At 40.9% G+C, this 19,554-nt stretch overlaps 1 protein-coding gene across 2 annotated transcripts in view; it reads left to right on the top strand.

Annotated features, from left to right (window-relative positions):
• The window catches only part of Abca13 (ATP binding cassette subfamily A member 13), a 398,914-nt gene that overhangs the window by 124,705 nt on the left and 254,655 nt on the right, over positions 1 to 19,554 (top strand). For both annotated transcript variants that reach the window (XM_041669712.1, XM_041669711.1), the window contains 4 exons: positions 223 to 336; positions 2,032 to 2,122; positions 5,246 to 5,422; positions 7,246 to 7,552. In XM_041669712.1, the coding sequence (XP_041525646.1) occupies positions 223 to 336; positions 2,032 to 2,122; positions 5,246 to 5,422; positions 7,246 to 7,552 (689 nt within the window). The remainder of the gene's footprint in view (positions 1 to 222; positions 337 to 2,031; positions 2,123 to 5,245; positions 5,423 to 7,245; positions 7,553 to 19,554) is intronic.

Here is a 19,554-nt window from a genome sequence, read left to right as displayed (position 1 = left end):
CTAACCTCAGGGGATACAGTAGTGAGTGTTGGGCATGATGCGACAGAAAGATTTAGAAGACAGATCTGAGAGCCAGGGCTCCTTAGAGGGCATTGGGCACTTTGCTGCAAGCTCTGCTCCTATGATGCATGCCACACATGATGTTTGCTCCCTTGTTCCAGCTGATAGAGGACTTTCTTGACATAACAATTAAGACACATCTTCATGTGCTCTGCATTGCAGGCTAATTATACTTTTTACTTTGTGGATAAGATAAAAATTTTATCGGAAACACTTCTGAAGCTATCCAGACTTTTCCAGGGAAGTGGAAATGGACAAATGTTCCACCAGTTGCAGGTATGTGTGACCAAGGGCTGGGAACCTCCTGCTGTCATCTGACTGAGATACTGGGGTAGCCCTATAAATATTTAGCTAGTTTGAAGCGTAAATGAGTTCCCAGTCGACTGTCAACAGATTGTATATGTCTAAAAAATCTTTTTGAATTTTCAGTATTTCTCCCATGCAGATTAGCTCTATGGAAAATTAATAATTTACTAAATACTGATATTTTAAAATTTTTATTAAATTTAATGTTTTTTAAATAGTTTACATTCTTTCCATTTAGAAGTTTATTATATTATCATTTTTCAATACTGTACGGGTTACTCAAAACAGAAAAAACAAAATGAAACCAAAACACTAGATAAAAACAGAAGGGATTAGTTGGGAAGAAGGGATTCAGCAGGAGTGGGAGGGCAATGTGATAAGGTAATAGGACATAAATACAATAAAATTTATTATATATGTACATGGTGATGTCTCTATGAAACCCATTATTATTTATAATTAACATATGTGAGTAAAAATAAAAAGACTCTAATATTGAAACATTATGGTTTAAACTAGAGCCATTTCCTCAGAATCCAAGAACTGTTCCTTGTAAAATGATAACTCAGGCAGATTGCCTAGTAACTTTTGGGCATCTATGAAATCATAACTTGAAAATCTGGTATTTGCCCATATTTTGTTCATGGTTGACCTATATGTTAATCACTGAACAAACAGTTCACATTGTGGGCTTAGGAGCCACAATGGATAGGTATGATCCTCTTCTCCCATGCTCACTCATGGAGTACACACATGCCCATCACAAAAATTAAAATGCAGAATTTTATTAAGGCAGATTGATTCTGGAGAGCTCTCCACAGCAAAACCGTTGACAGGTGAGGCAACATTGAAACCACGAGAGAAGAGCAAGGCCCAAGCTGCTTTTGAAGGCATGACTTTGCATATCGGCCCCTAGAGAGGGTCTGGGAGAGGCTGAAGTCCTTCTGTGTAACCACCACCTCTCTGTACACAACTGGTCCGCAGAAAGGTGGTGTAGAGGAGGAATTATGGGAAAGAATCATGGCATTGTCAGGAAAACTTGCCCATCATTTTTGATATTAAAGTACCATTGCAATTACAATTTTTATAATCATTGTCTTTATTTTTCAAGGCTTAAGACTGTATCAGATGCTGACTTGTGTTAGGATGTCTTGCCTTAGTTAGGGTTTCTATTGCTGTGGTAAAATACCATGCAGAAAAGCAGCGTGGGGAAGTGTATTCACTTACACTTTCGAATCATGGTTCATCAAAAAGGATGCCAAGGCAGGGACTCAAGGCAGGGACCTGGAAACAGAAATTCAAAGCAGAAGTCATGGAGGAACACTGCTTCCTGACATCAGGACCACTAGCCCAGGGATGGCACTACAGTGAGCTGGGCCCCTCTCACACCAGTCATTGATCAAGAAAATGCCACAAAGACTAGCCCACAGGCCAATCGGACAGGGGCATTTTCTCAGCTGAGGCTCCCTCTTTTCAGATTATTGCTCTAGCTTGTGTCAAGTTGACAAAAACCTCACCAGAACATGTCTGAAAACTTCTTTTAAATGGATCCATTTTGTGTTTCTTTCTCCTGTGTCATCAAATTTTGTGTAAGTTTAATAAGTATTAATTGACTAAGAAGGTGTGATACCGTCATTTATACCAAGTTTCTTTCCTTTCATTTAGGATGCCCTGAGAAACAAATTCATAAGAAGCTTTGTAGAGAGCCACTTGGATATTGATGTGGACAAGCTCACAGAAGATCTGCAAACATATGGTAAGGGCGTTAATGGTTTGGGTGGGGTACATCCGTCCATGACTGAGTGCTTGGCTCCTACCTCATCGGCCGTGCTGTTGCTGGTGACATTACCAAACTGACCTGTAACATGAAGGGCTTGAAGTAGATATGCCCCAAATTTGTTCACGCCTGACGTTCTCTGGTTGCTGCAGACTAGAGAAAGGAAAGCATTTCATCAGGTATAACACGTTTATTGAAACATAATTGCTGGGTGTACTGTTTTCAAAAGTGGTAAGGTAGGTTGAACATCTCTTACTTAAAATGCTTAGGACACAAGAATTTTATATTTGGGGAACTTTGTACACATCCTCAAAGGAGTAGTTTAGGGATGGGGCCCAAATTCACTTATAAAATTCTTGTAGCTACTACATACCAGCCTGAAGCTAAATTTTTTTTTACTAATTAAAATTATTTATTTTACATCCTGACATCAGTTTCCTCTCCCTCTTCTCCTCTTATTCCTTCTCCCCACCTCCGCTTTGCCACCTACCTCCCAATCCATTTCTCCTCGGTTTCTGTTCAGAAAAGGCAGGCCTCCCATGGGTACCAACAAAGCATGGCATGGCAAATTGCGGTAGGACTAAGCTCCTCCCCTTGTCTTAAGGCTGAGCAAGGCAACCCAGAGTGAGGAATAGGTTCCCCAAAGCCAGCCAAAGCATTTGGGACAGGCCCTGCTCCCAATCTTAGGGGTCCCACAAGTAGATCAAGCTGTACAGCTGTCACCCATACGTAGCTTGCCTAGCTTGGTCCCATGATTTTATACAGTGATTTTCAGGATGAAAACCAATGATGTAAGATTTCCTACTTATGGTTTTATTGGACCAGTCTGCTTTACTTTGTGATTTTTTTATGCTGATCAGCTAGTTGTCATCTTCCATGAATTTATTTCAATTGTTGTATTTTTCACTTATATCTTTTTGCACAGTTTCTACCTTTTTTATTGCCAGGCTATTTCCAACAAAATTGTGTCTAATTATGTTTTAATTTTCTATTATTGACTACACAGTTTATCTTTTGTTGGTCTTTATTTTTTCTCTTTAATTTTGTTTATTTGCCTTATCTCTATGACTATTAAGTATTTTTCATTGACCACTAGGTATTTAATAGTGAAAGGTAGTAGAGATAAATTTATATCTCCGGATGGAATTACCTTCAGCGGATCATATATTTCCTTGATTTTGGCAGAGAGCTGAGGTGGGGTGACATTCGTTTAATCCCATTATGGCCTGCTCTCCTCTGGAGGAGAAGCTCCACTAGGGTAGGGAAGAGTCTGAACTTAAAAAAATGGGTGTTTATTAGAGTCCATGTCTTTCGAAGCCAATGAGGTCTAAGCCCCATGGGATCTCTGGATAAATAACCTCTTAGTCCTTTTTAAAAATTATTTCTTTTAGATTTTTTTTGGAATTGTGTGTGTGAGAGTTTTGTCTGCATGCATGTATGTTCACCACACATGTACCTATTGCTTGAATTCAGAAGAGGACATACGAGCTGCCGGAATTGGAGTTTCCTGACGGTGGTGAGCCACCATGCCGGCGCTGGGGACTGAACCCAGGTCCTCTCTTGATTTAGGTTTCTTAGGTCTTAGTGATTCTTACCGGCAGGAGTCCTGAGTACCCATATGATCACAGACATTCAAGTCTTTCCTGCACTGCTTGTTGTTTGAAGCCATAGTGAAGATTTTTATTCCGATTATTTATTTATTTAATGTGTGTGCACACCATGTCTGTAGAGCCAGATAAAGTGTTCCTCGGCTAGGCTGTTATATCAAGAATTTTGTCACAACAAGCAATGTTTGATAATTTTTAATTCTAAAGATAAAATGAAATATTTTTTTAAATGGAGGTAAAAATGTTATAAGAAAGAAGACAATAAACTTCTCTTAATTATAGAATGGTAATTCTCAGGCCTAAAGGACCACAGAGGGAATTTCTGCTTAGACTAACAGTCCCATGCTCACATCCATAGCCTGGAGAAAGCCATTTGATATCCGTCACCTTTGCTCTCTGCCTTATTCCCTGGAGACAGGGTCTGTCGCTGAACCTGGAGCTGGTTGCTCTTTGGCTAGACTGACCTAGCCCTGCTTGCCTTCACCTCATATCTGCCCGCCCTCAACAAGGAGGTGACAGGTTTGTATGGACACATCCAGCTTTTTGAAATAGGTGTTGGAGATCTAAACTTAGGTAGGTCCGCATGCTTACAATGTACTTGAGCCATCTTCCCAGCCCTTATTTCTAAAAAGTCTATTCTAAAAAGAATGCTGTCCAATTACTCTAACTAGGAATGTTCTTTTTTTTTTTTTTTTTTTTTTTTTTTTTTTTTTTTTTTGTAACAAGTGGACCCTTATTCTATGCAGGAATTCCCTCTGTGGACCTTTAGGACTGAAGATTATTATTCTATAATTAAGGGAAGCTTATGGCCATTGTTGCAATGCTTTTAATACCATTTAAAAATAGTAAAAATAGTGTCATTTTATCTTCAGAGTTAACAAAAAGTATCAATGCTTGCTCGTGAAAAAACTACATGTTGTAAACAGCCTAGTCAAGGAACACTTTATTTGGCTCAGGGTTTCAGAGGTGTCAGTCCATCATGATGGAAGGGGTGTAGCACAACATCTTAAATCATGGCAGCAGGAAGTAGAAAAAAAGTCATACAGGAAGAAGTCAGGGCAAAAGACATGCCCTGGTGACATACTTCCTGCAAAGACCCCTCCTCCTACTTTTCAACTTTGCCCAATAGAGCCATCATATTATGAATCCATCAAAAATTCATCTATTGATTAGGTAAGGGCCTTCATGAAAATCACAGTTTACTTGATTTTTCCCCATTTGATGTATCAGTAATACAGAGAATATATTTTTGTGTGCTATATAGTTTATATATATATATATAAAGTATTTATATGTATTTATAAACATATATATGTATAAAGCTGAGTTTGCTATTGGTAAATACTTAGTTAATTTTGTGTATGAACAAAACTGGACTCTTTTGAGCTATTTTTTAGTTAAGCATTCGTATTTATGTTCAATTATGGAAGACCTATTGTATAAACAGCAAGCTGTAGAGAGAAGTTGATATGTCTGATTTGTTTACTGTCCCCAGGACAGACGCTGGACCAGATGTTTAGCCATGAGGGGGCTGGACACTTCCAGTTTTTGGGCGGTATCTTGGCCAATCTCTCTTCCTGCGTGGTGTTGGACCGATTCCAGGCAGTGGAGACTGTTGGCGCCCTGGAGACCACGGCACATGAACTCATGCAGCAGAATAGTTTCTTGGCCAGTAAGTACTTGGCAGAAATATGTGCTCACCAAAGCACCAGCTCCAGGAGGTAGTCATTTTGTCTCATCTCCCTAAGTGGATTCAGGGAGAAGTATTTTCTAGATGAACCATAAAATGGAGCAGAGGTGCATGCACCGAGCTAGTGAAAAGATGCTCCCCATGCTGTAACGACAGGCAGCTGTTCACAGTCCCTAGGGCACCACTACCTGCCCTGTCTATTTTTACTGTTCTGATTTCATTTCATGGTAAAACCTCACACCAGGAGCAATGTACTCAGACTCCCTCTATCACTTTTATTTCTATCACAGTATCTTGATGCTCTGAAGTACGAAAGAAAAATGACAATGGCTAGTTGGAGTCTATTATCGCTTGTACATTTATTCAGCATAAGTGCGATGTTCTTTTTGAGCAAATATTGGATTATTACTTTGTTGATTGGTGCTATGGATTCAAGCCAGGACCTTGTACAAGCTCAGTACATATGCTTCTGCTAGCGCATGTCTCCAACTCCACTGAGTTCATTGAGATTTAAGATGAATTTGCTGGAGACACAGCGATGCTGTAACAAAATGCTATTAAGTTCAGTCTGGGGGACCCAGCCAAAACTTGTTGCATTAAAGTTTTGTAGACTAGAAGGAGAAAATTAAGGTGCCCATTGGTTTTCTTTGATGGCTGTTAGGGAAGGGTATCCAGTGCACATGTATTTGCTAATGGATGCATGTCTCCTTTTGAAGCCTCTATATAATCTCTTCCCTTATCTGCCAAATTTGTCCTTCTCATAAGGATATGATCATGTTGGCCTATTTTGAGAGCATCATTCTAACATGACAACTCCTTTCAAGGTACCATCCTCACGGGTGGGTAAATGGCTGGCTCAGTGGATAAGGAATGATTTTGTTGTGCAACTTGAGGACCTCAGTTCAAATCCACAGCACCCATGCTGAAAACAAAAATATAAACAAAACAGCTGTGGCTATATACATAAGACTGAACCACAGTGTTAAGGCCGCAGGGACAGCATTGCTGGGGCTTTGTGGCTGCCAGCAGAACTTCAGGTTCAGTGAGAGACCCTGTCTCAAGGGAATAGGAGAGTGATGGTGAGAAAGGAGACCTGATGTCTTCCTTTGGCATCCACATGCATGCACATGCATTCATGCACGTGTGTGTATTAAGCACACCTACTCACACAAATGCATGTGAATTATCCTCCCCCACCACACACACACACACACAGACACACACAGACACACACAGACACACACATACACACACACACACACACACACACACACGCTGCCCTCTCCTAAGGTGATCACATTCTGATCTCCAGGAGTTTGCATTTTGAGGGAACACAATTCCTCTTACAGTAATAGTTCTCCATTAAATACAGAGAATCTAGGCTGTAGAGAACATCTTACATTTAAGCTTCCAGACATAAGTTATGGACGGCAGAGATTCTGTGCAGCTGGCTGGACTTTTGGCTCCAGGGAGATAATACTTGGTTATCTGATCAGCTCTGAGTCATTTTACAGGTCTATTCAAAATGTGAAATGAATAAAGTCTTTGTGTTGGTGATACCACAATATTTATCATCTTTTTTTTTTTTTTTTAAATTGGAAAGGTACCTTGGGCTGTGAATTACAGGGTCTTGCTTCAGTTGCCGATAGAACAGAGTATCTTGTTTGATTGCCCTCCTGGGGTTGCATTCACCACTGCAGGCATGGGAGACTGTGCAGAATTCCAGGTTATGCCCATTATCCTGCCCATCTTGTGTGTCACATCTATGAGTTGCATGACACTTTTTTTTTCTTTCCTGTTACCAGGTGTCATATTCAACAGTTCTTTGGGACACAGACACATCAGATCAGCACGTCGTAAATTGCCACCTCATGTCATATATACAATCCGGACCAATGTCTTATACAGTATGAGGACAGACTTAATAAAATATCCTTCCTGGAAGTTTCATCCTCAGAATCTACCAGCTGATGGGTTCAAGTATAACTACATTTTTGTCCCACTGCAAGACATAATCGAGAGAGCCATCATTGCAGTACAGACTGGACAGGAAGCCGTGGAGCCAACGACCCAGGCGCAGGCAGCTCCCTACCCATGCCACACCAGTGACTTGTGAGTAGCGGTGGTCAGCCACCTTTTTCTCTAGTGTCTACCTACCAGGAGAGGAATTCTGCACTTAGAGAACAGAATAAAGAAAAAAAAATCTTTGAGTTTCTCTACTGCTGTTTCAAAGTATGACCTTAAAATGGCTGTTCCTGCTTTTAATTTCTTAAGATTCTCTTTTAAAAAAATATATATTTAAATTATTTAGGCAGAATGCAATGATTGAGCTCTATAGTCTATCCTCAATTTTAACTGATTCTATACACAGAATGAAAGTCTTTGAACAGAAAATTCCAGGCAGTTTCCCAAGCAAAACATGAATTAGTTTTGTGCCCTGTACTATACTGAATCCATGTGACTGGAGGGAAATGTAGACATTGCATTAGGTAAAGCAGATAATGTAGGGATGAAGCAAATGTATGTGTGTGTGTGTGTGTGTGTGTGTGTGTGTGCATGTGTATGTGTACGTGCTTGAGTACATGCGCTCATATGCCTCCTATTTTATATATTTGCTGATGCTTGCATCCGGAGCTGATTCCTGGAAATAGAGCCCTCTACAAACTCAGAGGGCCCTTAATGTAATTAAGTGTAGTTTTAAACCTGATTATCGGACATCTCTAGCTTTCAACAAAGTCATAACAAAGTTGATGAACCCCAGCCAGGAGGACTGTGCATGTCTGCCTCCCAGCTCTATATTCTCATTCCTGGGGAAGCAGAGGAAGGTGATTCTTTCTTTGGCCTAAATCCTTGAAAAATAGGCTGGGTGCTTTGTACTTTTTAGGGTGGTTAAGAGTCACACGAGGCCCTCTGTCTTGTGTGTACCATGTGCAATCTGGGATTGTGTGGAAGTTAAGTTGTGTCATTTGGCAAATAAGCTGTAATTACAGGAAGTACTGTGTAAAGTTGAATCAGCTGGTGAGACGACTTGGAGGAGAAGCTGGGCTGTATTAGCTGAGCCAGGCAGAGCGCGCTTAGCAGATAGAGCGCAGATTCCAGGTTGCAGAGGTTCGGTGAACTCAGGCGTTCAGTAGCACACCTGAGTGTGTCAGACCACAGTGTGAGCCAAGGCAGAGGAATGACACTGCTGAAGGCTGCGGCAACGGCCTTGCTTCCTTCCTTCCCTGGGATGGAGGCTGTTCTCATAAGCACCTGCTCCTGGGTCACAAAACTTGTGGGTTGTTTGCTCTCCCTGTGCGTCCACTGCATCTGCTGGGACTCTTAGAGGCTCCCTTGAAAGCACCGGAGGAATTGAGGGGTGAGCCTAAGGTCGTTAGAGGGATAATTACATGTGAGTCTAGTTCTGAGAACAGACCAGATACTTGTCTTTCAATGACGCTGCCCATAATGGCTACTGTAACCTGACCTCTGAGGTCAGGCGTTTTCTCCAGCTGATTGGTGGGTCCTTTGAGAACGAGTCACTTGATTATTTTTGTCTCTCCTTTCTGCATTGCGATATGCCTCAGCTATTATAAGTCATCAGTACATTGTTGATGACAGTGGCATTATGAGATGCTTGCCTTTGGTGGTAGGATGAAGTCTGGATAGGGCCAGAAGGCAACTCAATTAAGTGTGTTTTGGGGCATCTTAGTGTGGTAGAGAGAGCAAAGGTCAGGGACACAGAGACCAAATTCCCATTTCCACTGAAGGATTGCCATACTAGGCTACTGGTTGATAAGACAAATAATTCCCCCTTTTTTTGTAAAAATAAAAGCTTTTCTATCTTTTCAAAGCAATGGTAGTTTTTCCTTTGGACATTTTCAACATTACAAAACGCTTCTAAAGTATTTGTTTTGTTGAAAGAGCTGAACCCAAGAATACGGCTGTCATTGGCTACCTGTCATGCACGAATGCTCCATTTAAATTCAAATGCTAAAAATGTAAGACAAAAGGTGAATTTCAAAAACAACAGTCTCCTTCAGCTTGCAGAATGTGTTACAAACACTGTGTATACAATCGGGGGCTGTGTGTATGTGGGTGGTAACACATTTGTTTTCTTCAGTCTGGTTCATGGGTAAGCCACAGGGTAACACTCTCCACCTTGGCCAGAGTGTTCCCTGGCAAGAATAATGGACATACTAGCAAATGTGCTCACGGAGAGCTGGAGGTAGCCTCAGTTCCTGCTTCTTAGCACTGTGGGAGCCCTGTGGAGGAATCATTGTGTGAGCTAGGGGAAGGCATGTCCTCTCTGCGTACAGGGGATCGGTTCTTGTGTGTGAGAAACATGGCTGCCGGAAAGCTGGAGTGAGCACATGCTGGGGTGTGACTCTGATGCCGTGACGTCACTTCTTGCTACCTGCTCTCTGGGTGCCACTATGCGTTCCTGATACCTATTCGTTTTACTTGCTTGACTGCTAAGAAGTTATTTTCCCTCTCTGAAAGACTGAAATCCTGGAGACCTCTCTTTGGGACACATCCTTTCTTAACATTCAGTTCCAAGATGCCCGTTGTCAGAGACTCAGTGTGCCCGCAGTGACAGAGGCAGGCTGAGATCTTCCAAGGACTCAGTCACCCAAGTCAAACTCCTAAAGCGCATTTGTTCAATAGTTTTCAGTAGTTCCCTGCTGCTCACGGAACAAGTTGCATATTCATTAATTTATTAATGTATTCAATGACATTTATGTGCTATTTGTCAGTCTCCAACTTTGGGGTGAATCAGTGAAATGAACAGGTAAAAAAATTCCCTGCTCTGAGGGGCACCAACAGTTCAGGGAACTCTACAGTGCAGTAAAGGAGAACAGTGAATTGAATTTTAATGGCAGTAACTGCCATGATATTCAGAAGTGGGGTGGGAGGGCAGGAGTGTGCGCTGAGTTAGTCAGCGAGGTGGGAGTGGGTCACATCATAAAGATAATGTTAACTTAGACTTGGAGGGATATAGAAATGTAGTGGAAGGTATATTCCTGGCCAGAGACCCACCAATAATACATACCTTTGACAGGCATGGCTGGTGAGTGTGGAGTCAGAAGAGTACACCAAGGCATGATGGGAGGGGACAAGACCAGAGAGCTTGTATAACTGCAGGGGATATGAATATGTTGGAACGGTGGAAGACCTTGAGAAGTGATGACTTTTCCTGACAGCTGGAGGAGCAGAATTTTCTCTAGGGCTTCTCTGTGTATTTCTGGCTGTCCTGAAACTCACTAGGTAGACAAGGCTGGCCTCGAACCTGGAGATCTGCTTGCCTCTGCCTCCCAGTTGCTGGGGTTAAAGGTGTGCATCATCAATCACCGCCTGACTAGGAGGAACAGCATTATAACCAGGGCCCTAGGCCAGGGCTTCCTGGGTTTAGTCCAGGTGCTTACCTCAAAGCAAGTCAGCAATATTAATGTTGAAAGTCAGGGAAGGATTTAATCAACATGTGTATTCAGGGAAAGTAGAATATTAATGCTTTAAGTTTTAGGATTAAATAGAGGGCGAGCTGGAGCCATGGGTGAGAGGCAGGTGTGATTAGAATGTGTATGGTCTGGTTGATCGTTATTTAAGTCCTGGTCGAGCAAGCTGCCCCACAAAAGTCCTTGTTATTAAGGGGCAAACAGTTCCCAGGAGATGCTTGCCATTGCTAGATGGTGATCTCACCCTGCCATCGATAAAGCTATGCTTGCTGTCTGTGAGGCTCTGCTGTTTTTGGATTTTACATGAACTGTTGCTTCAGGATATAGAGACCGCAGACTCCTGGGTGCCTTTTAGGGGGCTGGAATGGTGCACTACAAAAGCTGGTTGTGAGATGCTGCAGTGAATCTTGTCTTTGTGCCTTCAGCTCTGAAATGAGTTGAGATAGGTTGGGTATCACCAGATTTTAGACAAATATTCTGAGTACTAAATCTTCCTACATGCAGAGACCCCAAAGTTAGGGAGAAAGATGTACAACAAAGGCCGAGATGCTTCTGCTTTCCTGTGGATGAAATTAGGAGTCAGTGTTTGTTTGCTTGCCTGTTTTTTGTTTGTTTGTTTATGCAAATGATGCCTGTGAAAGAATTAGAGCCTTTGCTGACAACTCTCTGGATTTTTTTTATAACAACTATTTATTTATTTATTAAAGATTTCTGCCTCCTCCCCGCCACCGCCTCCCATTTCCCTCCCCCTTTCCCCGATCAAGTCCCCCTCCCTCGTCAGCCCCAAGAGCAATCAGGGTTCCCTGCCCTGTGGGAAGTCCAAGGATCACCCACCTCCATCCAGGTCTAGTAAGGTGAGCATCCAAACTGCCTAGGCTCCCCCAAAGCCAGTATGTGCAGGTTGATGACAACAGCTGTCATGGCAGGTAGAAGAAATAAACTCTGCTGTGTAGCCCTCAATGTCTTATGCCCCAAACGTCTTGGAGAAGAGTGAAGAGGAGGCTTGTGTCCTCTTGAGCTCTCAGGAATCTGCAGTTTCTCCATACTGTTCGCCCAAAAGCAACGATAGCAATGCTTACTGTAAACTTGTTCGTTCCCTTTACACAATGCTATTTATTTTCTAAGACCCTTATGGACAGAGCAAAAGCAGCTGACGCCCATTTAGCTCATCTCTTGGAAGTCTCAGGGCATGCCTCTGAGTTGTTTCCTTCCTTAGGCATTTACTGTGAGAGCCTTGTCTTTGGGGTGCATTTTGCTCCCATGGGTTGTAATTTCTGATGTTTGTTAACATGGTATGTGGGGGAAGTTTGGGCACATGTGGGGTGATTAGGTAATCATAACAGGAGCTGGCCCCCAGGTAGCGTCTCGAGGTCGGAGATGCTGTCTTGAACTAAATGGCTTAGTTCTGTTCAATGAAGACTGGTCCCAACTAACGTTCCAAACACCTTCAAGTGAAAGCATCACACACTCTGCCTCTCAGCACCTCATTCCCTCATATACTTATTCTTCCATTCATTTGTTAAAAAAAGACTTGTCTTGAGTCTACTGTATGATACATTTTTTTCTTGGCCCTAAGAGGGATGTAACTGTCATGTGGATTTCACTTACTGCTTTGCACAGCAAGTAATATACATCCATAATTAATTAGGAGAAGAAAGAAAGATAGTAAGACCCAGAGCTCTGTGAGTGGCAAGGGAATGGTTAGTTCACACTGGTTAATTCCAGAGGACTTTACCATAACAGGAACTGGGATGACCCTGGGATATCTTAAAACCCACCTCTTAGCAGATCCTGGAACTTGAGGGGCAAGACTTGCTTCCTAAGGTTTTGTGATTGCTTTTAAGCTCCTGAGAGCCACTGAAATTCCCACATTGAAATGCTGAAATAATTGGACCAAAACCTCATATTGATGCCCTGGCTTTGCTGCTTGCTAATCCTAAGACCTTGAGAGTTAAACCAGTGATTTGAATTTGGACTATCATCTCCTCCTCTTGAATTGCATGCTAATTGCTACCCTGTCGACCTCATTAGCTTGTGCAGTATAGATCATCATGTGTGAGGAAGGGATGGCCCCATGAAGGCACTAGATGCAAAACAGAGCAGGTGCTCATGTGGCAGCTCGCTTTGTTGGAGGACTGCTCTGATTGGTGGAGGGTTCTTTTCCCTACTGATGCTGAAAGCCAGGGCAGGTGTAATGTTTTTACCTGGTGTTAGATTCAGAGAACAGCAGCTACAGTAGTTCTCTGCCTGTCTGCCAGAACTTCCTGAGTGAGCAATGGAAGGTATGAACGGAAAAAGTGAAGAATGTCAATAAATGTCTTCACTTGTGTCTGGCGAAGTTTGTCAGTGCTCATAGTCCCCATATGAGCCATGGGACCTCTTCTTATCCTCTTCTCTGTCTAGGTCACAAGCCATAGACCACTCTAGTTGATCATATTGAGGAGGGCCATAGAAGCTAGAGAGCTTTTAAATAGCTGAATATAAGTTTATTTACAATGAATTCTAGAAGGGAATGAGAAGGAGAAAGGAAGAGAGTGAGAAGCAAGAGGCAAGAGTACTGTTATGTCTTGGTGATTAGCCCCGTTGTGTGCTTGGCTCTCCTAGGGTGGGCCAGGGCTGGTCCTAGGTAGTAATAGTGGTGGAGCTGGGACATGGTAGCAGAGTGGAGAGGAACAGGCCGAATCCAGGTTGGTGTGGGAAATGAGGCCTGGACTGCTTCCTCCAAACCACATTTAAATCCCACTCCTGTATCCTGCGTGACAAAACAGCAGCGGGGCTCTCTGTGTCGCTCCTTCTAACACTGGGGCTGTACTCAGGATGCTCCCTCCATCAACGGAGCCATGCTAACACAGCCATGCAACACAAACAGCACCACTAAGGAGGGTTATTAAAAAGTAAATCAATGAGGTGCCACTTGCAGAAAAGCAATGGGGACAATTTGATGCTTGTGAAGACCGGAGTATCTTTAAAAACAGGCCTAAATGCATAAGAGAGTTTCCCTGTAAATTGTGCAGTCTATTTATAGTGCTTTTCTGGGTGTTTCAGGAGGGATAAATACAAAGAAGATTCTGCAGCATATTAGTTTGATACATGCTCTTCTGATAATAGACCAAACCTCTTTCTGAGGTGACTTAGACACCCTGACTTTATTATATTCTTTTTTTTTTGTTGATAATTTTGCCAATAAATGATTATCAAGAGCAGAAAAAATAGAGAAAATGCTTCACACTGTATTATTCTGCTCTCTGTTGCTATAGAAATACCTGAAGCTGGAAAATAAATGAATTAGTTTACCTGCCTCAGTTTTGAAGGTTGGAAGTCCACGTTTGGGTGGCTTCTTGGTGTGATTTCCAAGACTATGTCCTAACTAATGAGGGCTAAGAATCAGAAAGTAATCTTAAAGACTTCTTCTCAGTGCACACATTGGTAGAAGCTTATAGTGTTTGAATTTTAGCTATGCATCATTAAGATTCTAGACAGGTAAGGATCTGAAATAACGAAGTTGTTTCTTTGTTCCCTGTTCTACTTCCACAGTCTTCATTTCCACTTTCGTCATCTTCCTTCAACCTTGGTGCCTTCTTCAGTATTTCCTCCTATTTCATTACATATGCTCTTTTTGTCGTCATATACTCTTGGTTGCTGTTATTATTTCAATGCAATCTTTTTTTTCAGGATTTATTTTTTTAAAAATCCCCCCTGCTTTGCTCATTAAAACAAAACAAAAACAAAACATTTAGCTCTTATTGCAAAACCAAATCAAAATACAACACTCTGGATACATACATCACATTTTTTCCTTCTTCTTATGGCTTCTTCTTGTCCTCAACAAGAAAGATTTTTTTTAAAAAACACCCAACAAATCTAATGACAATAATAAAAATAACTTGACCTGGCTACATTCATAGGAAATGATACCAGGATAAACAACAAAATATGAGATTCTTTGAGATTCTTCTGGTTTTGCACATGAAGCAAACAACCATCACTGAAGAGGCTGTGAGCTAAACACAAATTCAGCACGTGTTGAACCTCACTGGAGATGGAGAACGTGGTAGATGTTAGAAGTGGCCCAATAGCCTTTGTCCTAAAATAGTCAGATTAATGCAACAGATCTTTTAGATTAAAAAGGATTTATTTACCTAACCACACCTGGCTACTGGGCTCTGCTCTTTCAAACAACTTTCAACAACTGTTTTCCTTCACCATAAATACAATCTTTTGTGCTATTTTTTAAAAAAAATTATTGAAAAATTTTCTTGTAAAATAGTTTCATTATAAAAAAAATAGTTTCATTATGTTTTGCCCTTCCCTAATTCCTCCCAAATATTCCTCACCTTCCTACCCACCAAACTTCATGTTTTGTCTCTCTTTAAAACAAAGAAAGACTAAAATAAAAACAAGAAATACACACACAAATAATTCCCACAAAACCACAAAATGGATCAAAATAAACAAAAGGCCAATAATACAAAATAAAACAAAAAGCAAAATCCAAAAAAACCTAAACAAAGCAAAATGAGGCAAAAAGTCTACAAAAATATTATGTAATTCTTTTTGTGTTGGTCAAGTGCTCCTGGCCACGGTAGCCTGCCCTGAAGCAGGGTTAATATACCCCGTGAGACTCCACTAGAGAAATCTGGTTTTTCCGTTGCCAGTGAGTACGGATTTCACATAGCTTCATAGTTACGGTTGGAGGCATATGTATGTTTCTCCATCTCCTCTAACTTTTAACAATCTTTCTGCTTCCTCTTCTGCACAGACCCCTGGACCTGGAGTGAAGGGCCTTGATAGAGACATCTCGTTGAGAACTGAGTGCTTCAATGATCTATGTTTATAGCAGTATTTCATTAGTATGTTCCTTTAGCAGAATCATGGCAGTGGCTATAATAACAGCTTGGCTATAGCTTGTGATGTAGGTTCCCCTGAAGCCTATGACCTATTCGGTCTCAGATTTTGGCCACGTTAGCAGTGTCAGATATGGTTTCCATCTCATGGAGTGGTTCTCAAATCTAATCAGAAAGTGGGTGATTACTCCTATAACAGTTGTGGCAATATTGTACCAGTGTATTTTACAGACAGGATTCTTTTGGAGGTTACAGGTTTGTAGCTGGGAAATACCGATGATTATCTTTCCCCTCTGGTAGCATGCAGAGTACCTTCTAGTACCGTGAATGTTAGCCAATAAGGGTAAATCTTCTGGTTAGGCACAAGCTCAGCTTCTTCATATTTGATGAAGTATGAAGATTTTGATATTTGATTTGTTAGTGTTGTTCAGCAGTAGGGCCTTACTATCAGGCTTATCCCTATTGTGAAGAACAGCCAACAGCCTTGGCTGTAGCCTGTGATACTTGAAGGATTCCACGGTGCCACTTTGGTGAATGACTCAACGTGTAACCCATTCCTGGCACGGGAGGTTGGCATAAGATATCTAGTCAGAGTATGGTCGTCTCTATGTTTTGGTGACTCCATTTAGATTTCTTTCATCTATGTATATATTTAGGAAGGGTCTACCATAGTCGGCTTCTGTATGGCCCTTCAAGTGGTTTTCCAGTGTCATCTGTCCTCCCTATATCCCCTCTTTCACCCGTCTCTCCCATCCACCGCTCCATTTAATCCTCATGGTATACATTTCCCTTTGTCTCTTCATAACAATATATTTTATTTAATCCTCTTATCCCTTCCCATCTCCTAACCTCTGTGGTCATTCAGATTGCAGCACACATATTGGAGGTTTGAAATCTAACACCCATTAATAAGAGGAAATATACAATATTTGTCTTTTGTGGTCTGAGTTAACTCTTTCAGAGTGATTTCTTTATAACTCCCTCCATTCACCTATGACTTACATATTTTTTATTTTTTTTAAGAACTGGATAATATTCTTTTGTGTAATTACACCACATTTACATTATCCACTGGTTGGCTGTTTTCAGTTTCTGGCTTTTATGAATAGAGCAGCAGTGAACATGAATGAACAAGTAAGTATCATGGTAGTAAATGCACAGTACTTGGGATTTATGCTCAAGAGTGGTATAGCTGGATCTTAAGGCAGATCAAGGTCCAGATTCTGAGGAACTGCTGTACTGACTACCATAGTGGTTGTATAAGTCTGAGCTCCCACCAGCAGTGAGTAAGTGTTCCCCTATCCCTGAGTCCTCACCATGACCTGTCATTTGTTTCATTCATCTTGACCATTCTGACTGGGGTAAAATGAAATCTCAAAGAAGTTTTAATTTGCATGTCTTTGATGGCTAAGGATGTTGAGCATGTCTTTAAGTGTTTCTCAGCTGCTTGAGTTTCACCCTTTGAGAACTTTCTGATTAGTTATGTGTGAGACTCAGTGTATGGTTTTAGCTGTAGTGGTGCTTCTTTTATGAACTTGGGGTACCTTTGTGTTTGGTGCATAAATGTTTAGAACTGCAGTATCCTCTTGGTGGATTTATTTTTCTGTCTAGTCATATGCATGTAGTGTCCTTCCCCACTTCTGATTAGTTTTGGTTTGAGGTCTATTTTGTTAGATATTAAAATGGCTATACCTGCTCGCTTCTTGGGGTTGTTTACTTGGAATACCGTTTTCTACTCTTTTGCCCTCAGATGATGTTCATCCTTGCTGCTGAAGTATGCTGTCTGCATGCAGCAGAAAGATAGATCCTGTTTTTTTTTTAAATCAGATCTCTTAGTCTAGGTATTTTTTAGTAGAGAATTTAGACCATTGGAATTGAGAGCTAACGATGAGCAGTGTTTATTTATTCCTATTAATTGTTGTTATAGTGCGGGTTCCTTCCCATGATTTTGATTTACTGTTCTGGGATTATTTATTCTTTTGTCTTCTTGGGTGTAATTAACCTCTTCTTCTTAAAGGTTTCCCTCTACTGTCATCTACAGAGCTGGATTGGTAGATAGAAGTTGCTTAAATTGGTTTTAAATTTGTGGAATATTTTTATTTTTCTCTTGATTGGCCTGATAATTTTGCTTGGTGTTGTAGTCTGGGCTGGTGTCTGTGGTCTTTCAGAGTTTTAGAACGTCTGTCCAGGGCCTACTGGCTTTCACATTCTCCCTTGAGAAGCCAGGTATTTTTCTAATGGCCTTGCCTTTATATGTTTCTTTGTCTGTTTTCCCTGTAGCTTTTAATCTCCTTTCTTTGTTCTGTACATTTAATGTTTTGATTATTATGCATTATAGGGAATTTCTTTTCTTGTCCTGCTTATTTGGTCTTGTATCTTTATAGGAGCTTATTTCTTTAGATTAGGAAAACTTCCTTCTTTGATGAAAAGTATTTTCTGTGACTTTGGCCCTGATTTCCTTTTCTTCTTCTATCCCTATTATTTGTAGGCTTGGTCTTTTCCATAATGTCCCAGATTTCCTGGATGGTTTTTATTTATTTATTTATTTATTTATTTATTTATTTTTGCTTAACCTTTTCTTTGAATGAGTTATCTATTCTACCTTGGCTTCACACATGAGATTCTCTTTTCCTTGTCTTATAATCCATTGGTCAGGTGTATCTCTGAAGGTTTTTTTTTGTTTATTTGTTTGTTTCTTTTTTGTTTTGGTATCCTAACCAATATAACCCCTTTTTATTTCCAGTTTTATTTTACTCTGGGTTTTCTTTAATGATTCTCTTCTTTGTTAAATTCTACTTTCATGTCTCAAATTGTTTTCATCATTTCTTTCAACTCTGTGTTTTCACAGACTTTATTAAAGAATTTATTCATATTCTCTTTAAGGTCCTTGAACATATTCATAATTACTGTTTTGATATCCTTGCCTTGTTTTTCAGTTTTGCTGCATATCTTGGGGCCTGCTACAGTAGGGTTAATAGCTTATGGTGGAGACATATTATTTTGACCATCAATGTTTGTGGTAGTGTGTTAGGATTTATGTTTGAGGCATTTCTTCCTGTTGATTCATGTTCTTGTCTTTGTTGGGTCGGTGTGCTGTCACTTTCTGGATCCTAGGCAAGTATGGTGGCTCTATGGATTCCTGATAGAGAGTACATCTTCGGGTCTGGGTGTCACAAAGGAATGGACATAGGCTAGGGGGAAAGGTTGAAATGCACTGTGGGAAATATCTCAGAGGGCAGGGTCTATACAAAGGGCTGATATCCCCAGGTAATAGAGGTGGGGTAGGAGGAGAGGCTCCTGCAATCAGGCTGCTCTAGGGCTAAGGACCAATTTGGAGAGAGGATAATGGAGGGCAAAAAGGTTAATGAAAATCACCTACCTGAGATCAAGTTCAGTGTGGCCATCAGGTGACTCAGATGATGCTTATGTGTCAAAACATCAGTTAGAGGTAACTAGTACACTCTACCCTTTGTTATCTTGGCACACAAACACACCACCTTTAAACCAGAATCTTTTATTCCTTGTCCTCAAGATTTCACGTTAATATCATAATACAAAACAGTACAATTTTTAAAATTCCTATAGTCCCTAAATTTTTCAGTACTTTGAAAGTCCAAGGTCTCTTAAGTGTGGGCTTCAGTAATTAAAACAAAAACTTTATTATTCTACATAGGAAGGCCCAGAAACACAATTGGGTCCAAGCAACCCCCAAATCTCAGTTTAAGTCTAGATTCTGTAGCTGAACGTTCAACAACTGCCCAACATCACACATTTTATAGTCTTTGAGCTCCAAAAAAGCTTGGGAATTTCCATCCACAGTCTATATAGCTTATAT

This window comes from Microtus oregoni, unplaced genomic scaffold, assembly GCF_018167655.1.
Source record: "Microtus oregoni isolate MIOR12 unplaced genomic scaffold, Mior012 000019F_ref0000042, whole genome shotgun sequence".
Classification (NCBI taxonomy): Eukaryota; Metazoa; Chordata; class Mammalia; order Rodentia; family Cricetidae; genus Microtus; species Microtus oregoni.
Note: the sequence above shows the minus strand (reverse complement) of the source record. Positions and strands in the feature narration are given on the sequence as shown.